This window comes from Salvelinus fontinalis, chromosome 18 (assembly GCF_029448725.1).
Source record: "Salvelinus fontinalis isolate EN_2023a chromosome 18, ASM2944872v1, whole genome shotgun sequence".
Classification (NCBI taxonomy): domain Eukaryota; kingdom Metazoa; phylum Chordata; class Actinopteri; order Salmoniformes; family Salmonidae; genus Salvelinus; species Salvelinus fontinalis.
The window spans coordinates 4,978,871-4,989,765 of NC_074682.1; the positions used below are offsets into that span (position 1 = coordinate 4,978,871).

General features: G+C 45.3%; 1 protein-coding gene across 2 annotated transcripts in view; it reads left to right on the forward strand.

The window, feature by feature from the left end:
- LOC129814838 (rho GTPase-activating protein 15-like) overlaps positions 1-10,895 on the forward strand; it is a 67,702-nt gene extending 56,807 nt beyond the window's left edge. Inside the window, exons 18-23 of one of the 2 annotated variants that reach the window (XM_055867914.1) lie at positions 2,351-2,449; positions 3,754-3,831; positions 4,058-4,111; positions 4,852-4,983; positions 5,154-5,259; positions 9,722-10,895. In XM_055867914.1, the coding sequence (XP_055723889.1) occupies positions 2,351-2,449; positions 3,754-3,831; positions 4,058-4,111; positions 4,852-4,983; positions 5,154-5,259; positions 9,722-9,914 (662 nt within the window). In that variant the 3' untranslated portion in view covers positions 9,915-10,895. Of the gene's footprint in view, positions 1-2,350; positions 2,826-3,753; positions 3,832-4,057; positions 4,112-4,851; positions 4,984-5,153; positions 5,260-9,721 lie in introns of those variants that run through there. The other variant, XM_055867913.1, reaches the window with a different exon arrangement.

Genomic DNA, 10,895 nt, shown 5'->3' on the forward strand with positions numbered 1-10,895 from the left:
GCAGGGTAGCCTAGTGGTTAGAGCATTGGGCTAGTAACCAAAAGGTTGCAAGTTCAAATCCCCCAGCTGACAAGGTACAAATCTGTCATTCTGCCCCTGAAAAAGGCAGTTAACCCACTGTTCCTAGGCCGTTGTTGAAAATAAGAATTTGTTCTTAACTGACTTGCCTTGTTAAATAAAGGTTACAAAATATTAGTCTGGGTGGCCATTTGATTGATTGTTCAGCAGTCTTATGGCTTGGGGGTAGAGGCTGTTAAGGAGTCTTTTGGTCCGAGACTGGTGCTCCGGTACCGCTTGTCGTGCGGCAGCAGAGATAACAGTCTATGACTTGGGTGACTGTAGTTTTTGACAATTTCTGGGCTTTCCTCTGACACCACCTTGTATATAGGTCCTGGATGTCAGGAACCATGGTCCCTGTGATATACTGGGCCATACGCACTACACTCGGTGGCGCCTTATGGGCAGATGCTGAGCAGTTGCCATACCAGATGGTGATGCAACCAGTCAGGATGCTCTCGATGGTGCAGCTGTAAAACTTTTTGAGGATCTGGGCACCCATGCCAACTCTTTTCAGTCTCCTGAGTGGTAAAAGGTGTTGCCGTGCCCTCTTCTCACCTGTCTTGGTGTGTTTGGACCATGATAGTTCATTGGTGATGTGGACACCAAAGAACTTGAAATGGTCGACCCGCTCCACTTCAGCGCCGTCGATGTTAATGGGGCTGAAGTTTCCTTCTTTTCCTATAGTCCACAATCAGCTCCTTTGTCTACCACTGTTGTGTCGTCAGCAAACTTAATGATGGTGTTGGAGTCGTGCTTGACCACAAAGTCATGGGTGAACAGAGAGTACTGGAGGGGACTTAACACGCACCCCTGAGGGGCCCCAGTGTTGAGGATCAGCATGGCAGATGTGTTGTTGCCTACCCTTACCACCTGGGGACGGCCCGTCAGGAAGTCCAGGATCCAGTTGCAGAGGGAGGTGTTTAGTCCCAGGGTCCTTAGCTTAGTGATGAGCTTTGTGGGTACTATGGTGTTGAACGCTGAGCTGTAGTCAATGAACAACATTCTCACATATGTGTTCCTTTTGCCCAAGTGGGAAAGAACAGTGTGGAGTGCGATTGAGATTGCATCATCTGTGGATCTGTTTGGGCGGTATTTGAAATGGAGTGGGTCTAGGGTTTCCGGAATGTTGGTGTTGATATGAGCCATGACCAGCCTTTCAAAGCACTTCATGGCTACCGGCGGTAATCATTTAGGCAGGTTACCTTCGCTTTCTTAGGCACAGGACTATCGTGGTCTGTTTGAAACATGTAGGTATTACAGACTCGGTCAGGGTGAGGTTGAAAATGTCAATGAAGACACTTGCCAGTTGGTGCACGGATGCTTTGAGTACACGTCCTGGTAATCCGTCTGGCCTCGCGGCTTTGTGAATGTTGACCTGTTTAAAGGTCTTGCTCACATCAGCTACAGAGAGTGTGATCACACAGAAGTCCGGAACAGCTGGTGCTCTCATGCGAAGCGAGCTTAAAAGGCATTTAGCTCGTCTGGTAGGCTCGCGTCACTGGGCAGCTTGCGGGTAAGTTCCCCTTTGTAGTCCGTAATACTTTTTTAGCCCTGCCACATCCGACGAGCGTCAGAGCCGGTGTAGTAGGATATATATATATTTCCACACGATGAGGTTGGAATAAAACTGTGAATTTGTGAAAATTATGATAATACCCTTTTAGTGTAAGAACTGTTTGAAAAGACTGCCTGAAATTTCAGCCTGTTTTGGTACGATGGAATTTTGGCCTGACTGGTGAGATCACCTGGTACTAAATTAGCTAATAGACCAATAAGAAAGAGAGTTCCAAACCTCTCTGCTAATAACAACTTGTTTTTGGTTTTACAGTCCCAACTCTGACTGCTCCCAGACAGTCTTAGCAAAATTCTTGCTTCAGAAAATACTCTTTGCTAAGAAGCAATTGTTGTTTATTTTTTACAATTTGAATTGAACACAGTGTACTTAATTGTTAGCCAGAAATGATTTGATATTGAGATAAAAAAACAGCTGCATTAGCACTGTAATATCCACTTAAGTTGAATGTCAACTTAGTCTCCCATTGACATCCACATATGACTAAGTGAAAAATCGACTTAAGTGGAAGTTACGTAGCGACCTTTCAATTCCGTGGAACTGGAGATCTTTCCAAATACATAAAAAGTCGTTTTTTTCCAGTGTGGCTTGAGGAAGTGATATGATGTGGGTTCCTCTGTGTATCTCATGACCTCTGATGTCTGTATTGACTGTAAGTCACTGTGTACACAAGATGATCTTCAGTGTTCTACATGCCCGTGTTGTTGTCATTTACAGACCAGGTGTTTGGCTGTTGTCTGGAGATGCTGTGTGAGAGAGAGAACAACACGGTGCCCCGCTTCGTCAGGCTCTGCACTGAGGCCGTGGAGAGGAGAGGTACAGCGCGGAGGAGGGAGGGATGGAGGTCGTGGGAGGAGGGAGGGAAATGCTGTGTGAGAGAGAGAAGAACACGGTGCCTCGCTTCGTCAGGCTCTGCACTGAGGCCGTGGAGAGGAGAGGTACAGCGCGGAGGAGGGAGGGATGGAGGTCGTGGGAGGAGGGAGGGAAATGCTGTGTGAGAGAGAGAAGAACACGGTGCCTCGCTTCGTCAGGCTCTGCACTGAGGCCGTGGAGAGGAGAGGTACAGCGCGGAGGAGGGAGGGATGGAGGTCGTGGGAGGAGGGAGGGAAATGCTGTGTGAGAGAGAGAAGAACACGGTGCCTCGCTTCGTCAGGCTCTGCACTGAGGCCGTGGAGAGGAGAGGTACAGCGCGGAGGAGGGAGGGATGGAGGTCGTGGGAGGAGGGAGGGAAATGCTGTGTGAGAGAGAGAACAACACGGTGCCCCGCTTCGTCAGGCTCTGCACTGAGGCCGTGGAGAGGAGAGGTACAGCGCGGAGGAGGGAGGGATGGAGGTCGTGGGAGGAGGGAGGGAAATGCTGTGTGAGAGAGAGAAGAACACGGTGCCTCGCTTCGTCAGGCTCTGCACTGAGGCCGTGGAGAGGAGAGGTACAGCGCGGAGGAGGGAGGGATGGAGGTCGTGGGAGGAGGGAGGGAAATGCTGTGTGAGAGAGAGAAGAACACGGTGCCTCGCTTCGTCAGGCTCTGCACTGAGGCCGTGGAGAGGAGAGGTACAGCGCGGAGGAGGGAGGGATGGAGGTCGTGGGAGGAGGGAGGGAAATGCTGTGTGAGAGAGAGAAGAACACGGTGCCTCGCTTCGTCAGGCTCTGCACTGAGGCCGTGGAGAGGAGACGTACAGCACAGCCCTATAGGATTTGATAGGTTTATGTAAATGGTTGATGGCAGGGTAACCTAGAGGTTAGAGCGTTGGGCCAGTAAAAACGGTTGCTAGTTCAAGTTCCCAAGCCAACAAGGTGAAAAATCTGTTGATGTGCCCTTGAGCAAGCAAGGCACTTAACCCTAATTGCTCAAGGGTCGCCATTGATAATGTCAGACCCTGGCTGTGACCCCACTCTCCGAAGGTGTCTAAGGGGAAGTTGGAATATGCAAAAAAAAACATTTCCGATTGAAATATGAACCACCTAATTATTATTATTATTGTCAATATTATTATTTGTTGCCAGTGTGACATGTAGTACCCGGGTGTTGTTGCCAGGGTTAAATGTAGTATGGGTGTTGTTAGCAGGGTTAAATGTAGCATGGGTGTTGTTGCCAGTATTACATGTTCTGTTGTGTGTTTCAGGTCTGGAGACGGACGGTATCTACAGAGTGAGTGGTAACCTGGCTGTAATACAGAAACTACGCTTCCTAGTTAACCATGGTGAGAGAGAGGGGCAGCGTGAGGGAGGGAGGGGAAGAGAGAGAGAGAGAGAGCGAGGGAGGGAGGGAGGGAGGGAGGGAGGGAAAGAAAGAAAGAAAGAAAGAAAGAAAGAAAGAAAGAAAGAAAGAAAGAAAGAAAGAAAGAAAGAAAGAGGGGAGGGAGGGAAATGGGCTGGGATCATAGCAATTGACTCTAGGTTGCTTAAACAACTGTTTGTTGATTACAGAGCGAGCAGTGACCACTGATGGACGTTATATGTTCCCTGCGGAGCTGGTACAAGGTAGAACTCAGACGAACTGGCAGCACATAGCTTCGAGCCAAATCTATGCATATGTGTGCAATGTCTGCATTTATGTAAAAACACATGTTTTCTCTGCCTCTAAGCTTTCCAGCTGCTGGAAGTTTGTATATTGTGTTTTCTTTGCACAGACATGCTGAGTAAAGTATCAGTTAAAGGTGCATCAGTTACCGTGTTCTTTACGCAGTCTATTGGTGCCGTCAAGTGGCTAAAATAGACTACTGCAGTGAGCATTTTGCTCCAGCTAGCCATTGTTGCGCTGCCTTGAATCCTGACCAAGGTTTCTCAACACTCCTCTAGAGTCGAGACAGTAGTTCACAGTATTAGGTTCTAAACATTAATTTCACATTGGAAACTATTGTAGTTACACCAAGACATGGGGTTCACAAATGTAACCGAGGATGGCTTGAGAAACGTTGTTCAGGATCGGATGGTTGGTTGTATTGGGGTAGCGTTCCCACCAGCTCCGTCTCTCTGCGTTCTAACTATCGCCTTGTTTCACAGACAATGTACCTCTGCTACAGCTACCCGCCTGCCAGCCACCCCGTCAACCAAAAGCACAGTTTTAACAGTGGAATTCATGCATGACCTTTGTGTCCCTCCCATCCCGCGCTACATCCCACTCCTTCCTCTCTCTCCAATCAACCCTCCAATGTGCTCTTTCACCTCCCCCCTTCCTCCCTTCACCCCTTCCCTCTATTATTCTCTCCTCCCACTAATAGAGAAGCTGAACCTGGACCAGAGTGAATGGGAGGATATCCATGTCATAACAGGTGCCCTAAAGCTTTTCTTCAGGGAGCTTCCTGAACCCCTGGTCCCTTATGGCTTCTTCACAGACATCGTCGAGACCGTCAGTGAGTAGCTCCTGAATTCATGAATAAATCCTCCTTCACAGACATAGTCGAATGGATTGTTTGATGGGTTGGCTAAAGCATGAATGAACAAACCAACAAATGAATGTGTCAAATGAGACAGTGAGCCACCCAGAGTCTAATATATTTGTCCGGGATGTCTGTGTGTCCAGAGATGTCAGACTACTTGGACAAAGTGGACCGTCTGAAGTGGCTGGTTCTGAGCATGCCTCCTCCCAACCACGACACCATGAGGTTCATGTTCAGTCATCTCAAACGGTATGAGACCTCTCCTCAATCTAGCCTCGTCCCTAATCTGCTGAACTGCAGTATAGAAAACTGACCACTAGATGGCGGAGTGTCCTCAGCCTTGTTCTCAGCGGTTGCCTTTCGATATGTGTTCTGTGATTGAACAGTGTGGACTCGAGAGTGCTGTGGGTCACATACTGTGGGTCGTGGAGGGAGAGGTTGAAACTCTGATGGACCAAGGATTCAGTCACACACGTAAAATAGATACTCTTCTGTTACTTTATGGTGCTTCCACAGAACTTGAGAGTGGCTGTTTATGTCGTGTTAGTGAGTCTGATGTTTGTGCCAACATGTAGCTCCCCATGGGTCTGTATGTCAGTCGCCGTGTCTCTGTCTCACTGTCATTCCTCTCTCTCTCTTTTGCTCTCCCTCTCTCTCTCTCTGGATCTCATTTTCTCATCTTCTCCTCCCCCCATCCTCTCGTCACCTCTCCTCCCCCTCTCATCCCTTCCCGCCTCCTCTGGGATCTCTGTGGCCTGTCTGCTGGAAGGATCAGCAACACCACTGCCGCCACCACTGGAACCTCTCTCCTCCATTCTCCCTTTATTTTTTCTTCCCTCGTTCCGTCTCTTTTTTCCTATCCTTTTTTAATGTGGAAGTTTTGAGCAATTGCTGGCTGCCTCTGTGGGTTGGTGGGAATGGCATTTTTAGAAGAATGCCTCATGCTGTGGCTTTAACCCGTTCCTGAGTCGGTGTCCCCTCCGCGCACACACACACACACACACACACACACACACACACACACACACACACACACACACACACACACACACACACACACACACACACACACACACACACACACACACACACACACACACACACACACACACACACACACACTAACCCCAAAACCTAACCTTAAGCCTAAACGTTACCCTAACTCCTAACTCCTAACCAACCCTAAACCTAACCTTTAACCCCTTACACTAATTCTAACCCTAATCCCCCTAGAAATAGCCTTCATCCTTGTTGGGACTGTGGACTGGCAAAATGTCCCTAGTTGGTCAAATTTTTGTTTGTTTACTATTCTTGTGGGGACTTCTGGTATGGTTAAACATGTCCGCACGCACACACACACACACACACACACTTGTGTTAAAGTAGTCAAAAGTTAAGTATTTGGTCCCATATTCATAGCACACAATGACTACATCAATCTTGTGACTCAAAACATTTGTTGGATGCATTTTCTCTTGGTTTTGGTTGTGTTTCAGATACATTTTTGCCCAATAGAAAGGAATGGTAAATAATGCATTGTGTCATTTTGGAGTCACTTTTATTGTAAATAAGAATATAATATGTTTCTTAACACTTCTACATTAATGTGGATACTACAATGATCATGGATAATCCTGAATGAATTGTGAGAAATTATGAGTGAGAAAGTTACACGATTCCGGGGAGGTTAGCATTTTTGGTTGGGTATGATATTTGTCGTTTCATCAATTGTTTTTTTTATCTTTTTTTATTTTTTTACTTATTTTGCTGTGTGCTTGGGTAATTAGAGATGGAAGGGACTTCCATGCGATCATGGCTCTGTAAAAAAACGTTGTATTGCCGTGAAATGATTTTGGACTTGGACTGTGAAGAGACCCCTGGTGGCATGTCTTGTGGGGTATGTATGGCTGTCTGAGCTGCATGTTATTTGATTATGCAGACAATCTGGAATTTTTGGCACAGTAATATTTCTCATAAAAACTAGAAGAGAAGCAGTTAATGTGTCATCAGCACTCAACCATGAAAGACTGTCATGCATGTTGTTAATGTTAGTTCTGCATGTGCAGTTAAGGGCAAGGCGTGCTGCTTTGTTTTGAGCCAGCTGCAACTTTCCTAGGTCTTTCTTTCTTGCATATTACTGGACAGCAATCAAGATGGGACTAGACCACAACAAGAACTACTAGTGGGGTTGATTTGTGTGTCAAAAACCCATATACAGTGCATTCGGAAAGTATTCAGACCCCTTGACTTTTTCCACATTTTGTTATGTTGTTCTAAAATGGCTTTAAAAAAAATCCCTCATCTATCTACACACAATACCCCATAATGACAAAGTGAAAACATGTTTTTAGAAAATGTTTGCGAATCTGACAGAGCTTGAGATCTGCAGAAAAGAATGGGAGAAACTCCACAAATACAGGTGTGCCAAGCTTGTAGCGTCATACCCAAGTACCAGTCAAAAGATTAGACACACCTACTCATTCAAGGGTTTTTCTTTATTTTTACTATGTTCTACATTGTAGAATAGTTTGGGATAAGTTGGACTGCAGAGTGAAGGAAAAGCAGCCAGCAAGTGCTCAGCATATGTGTGAAATCCTTCAAGACTGTTGGAAAAGCATTCCAGGTGACTTCCTCATGAAGCTGGTTGAGAGAATGCCAAGAGTATGCAACGCTGTCATCAAGGTAAAGGGTGGCTACTTTGAAGAATCTAAAATAAAAAATATAATTTGATTTACTTAACACTTTTTTTGGTTACTACATGATTCTATATGTGTTATTTCATAGTTTTAATGTCTTCACTATTGTTCTACAATGTATAAAATAGTAAAAAATAAACACAAACCCTGGAATGAGTAGGTCTGTCCAAACGTTTGACTGGTACATTATACATACAATACCAGTCAAAAGATTGGACACACCTACTCATTCAAGGGTTTTTATTTATTTTTTACTATTTTCTACATTGTAGAGGTCGGGTGATTGTAGAGGTCGGGTGATTGTAGAGGCCAGGTCATCTGATGCAGCATTCCATCACTCTCCTTCTTGGTCAAATAGCCCTTACACAGCCTGGAGGTGTGTTTTGGGTCATTGTTCTGTTGAAAAACAAATTACAGTCCCACTTAAGCGCAAGAGATAATCCGTTCACCTACTCACAAAGACACAACGGTTGAAACCAAAAATATCACATTTGGACTCATCAGACCAAAGGACGATTTTCTACCGGTCTAGTGTCCATTGCTCATGTTTCTTGGCCCAAGCAAGTCTCTTCTTTTTAATGGTGTCCTTTAGTAGTGGTTTCTTTGCAGCAATCCGACCATGAAGGCCTAATTGACACAATCTCCTCTGAACAGTTGATGTTGAGATGTGTCTGTTACTTGAACTCTGTGAAGCATTTATTTGGGCTGCAATCTGAGGTGCAGTTAACTCTAATAAATGTATCCTCTGCAGCAGAGGTAACTCTGGGTCTTCCTTTCCTGTGGTGGTCCTCATGAGAGCCAGTTTCATCATAGAGCTTGATGGTTTTTGCGATTGCACTTGAAGAAACTTTCAAAGTTCTTGAAATGTTCCGTATTGACTGACCTTCATGTCTTAAAGTAATGATGGACTGTCGTTTCTCTTTGCTTTCTTTCCATAATATGGACTTGGTCTTTTACCAAATAGGGCTATCTTCTGTATACCACCCCTACCTTGTCAAAAGACAACTGATTGGCTCAAACGCATTAAGAAGGAAATTCCACAAATTAAGTTTTAATAAGGCACACCTGTTAATTGAAAAGCATTCCAGGTGACTACCTCATGAAGCTGGTTGAGAGAATGCCAAGAGTGTGCAAAGCTGTTATCAACGCAAAGGGTGGCTACTTTGAAGAATCTCCCATATAAACTATATTTTGATTTCTTGAACACTTTTTTGGTTACTACATGATTCTATATGTGTTATTTCATAGTTTTGATGTCTTCACTATTATTCTACAATGTAGAAAATAGTAAAAATAAAGAAAAAACCTGTAATGAGTAGGTGTGTCCAAACTTTTGACTGGTACTGTATATAGTGTATGTTTGTGTGCTGACATGTAAAGTGTGAAATCATCTGCATACATAGTAATTCTATCTTCATGTAAGACCAGCGGCAAATCGTTTGTAAAAATAGAGAACAGTAACCAGCCAAAGCAACTGCCCTGAGGGACACAGCACTGTATATATCTGATGTTAGAGAAGCTTCCATTGAAGAACACTCTCTGGGTTCTATTGGATAAATAACTCCAACCATGAGATGGCAGCTGATTTTTTAAAACTCTACTGCCCACATGCCTGCACACAGACACTGTCCACACACACACTGTCCACACACAGCCATGCCCAGTGAATAAGATAGCTGATGTTCTGAAAGAGCTGCAAAATCTGGACCCCTACAAATCAGCCGGGCTAGTGTGGGATCATCTAAGGGGGGGTGGGGAGGGTGCTGAAGAGTACTTCAGTCTGTAATAAAGCCCTGGCTTGGCTCCCCATTGGGTGGGTCTATGCCGTCCCAGGCCCACCCATGGCTGCACACCTGCCCAGTCATGTGAAATCCATAGTTTAGGGCCTAATCTCTTTATTTAAATTGACTGATTTACTTATATGAACTGTAACATTTTTGAAATAGTTACATTTGCGTTTGATATTTTTCTTTCTCTCTTGCCCCCACCCTCTCTCTCTCTCTTCCTCCCCCCAGAGTGATGGAGCACGCTAAATCCAACCGGATGTCGACCCAGAACATCGGCATAGTGTTTGGTCCCACCCTGATGCGTCCGGAGCGGGACAACGCTAACATGGCCATCAACATGGTGTATCAGAACCAGGCCGTGGAGCTCATACTCAATGAGTTCGACCGCATCTTCGAACCCAACAAATCAACATCCCTCTGACACCCGGCCAGCCCAGAACACCAAACCCACCCAGCCCCAAGGACCCAGTCGAGAGCCAAACCAGTCTCCTAGCCCATCCAGCCCCACATCCCAACCAGTCTGAACTCCGGGCCCAACCAGCCCTAAGTCCAACCAGTCTGAACCCAACTCAGTGACCTGAACCATCTTGGGACCCAACCCCTATGGTACCCTGTAACACCTTGCATTGAACCCACCCAAACTCAGCCTGAACCAAACACCAAGACCAAAACCAATAAAAACCAACAGAACCAGTACACTGTGAAACCACACCAGCATCTTCTCATAATGTCTCCTTAGCCCCTGTAGCAGCAACACCAGCCTAGTTCACCTCACCCCACGGCAAGGGGAAAAGCATGGGTAGAGATGGAAACAGGAGGAATAGCCCGTATGGATGATATGCCTCCGCAGCTCCGTTAGTAGTGTAGTAGGAGCACCAGCTGACTCTTCCAAACACAAGCAACAGCAGCGAGGCGGTTGACTCTATGTGCCACTATCTATAAACGGTCTACAACAAAGTGAATGCAAAGTTTTTGAAATTCTATCCTTGTCGTACTAGACTTGTCGAACTTGTGTCGTGGCTGGAGAATGCATCCAGACTTAAAACTTCAAAGGACTTTGGTTTTGTTATAATGGCAAAGCAATAGAACTGAAGTACTTATGTTATGTACTTACCTTTTCTGAATAGTCTGTGTAGACCTTTGAATCCCCCTGATGTTATATATATATATACTATTTGATTTGTGAGTTTCAATTTTCATTAAAACGTACTGATTTATTTTGTGAAAGTTTGTACATAGGTGGAATATTCTGTCGTCAACTTTCACTTTGGAGTGTCCCTACCAGATGAACCCGCGGTAAAGCAGACGTAAAGTAAGAGCTGTTGTGAAGTAGACAGTTAAACGACATAAAACATCGCTTTATTGTAGTAGTTCCTTCAATAAAGAACGTGGAGTTAAATGA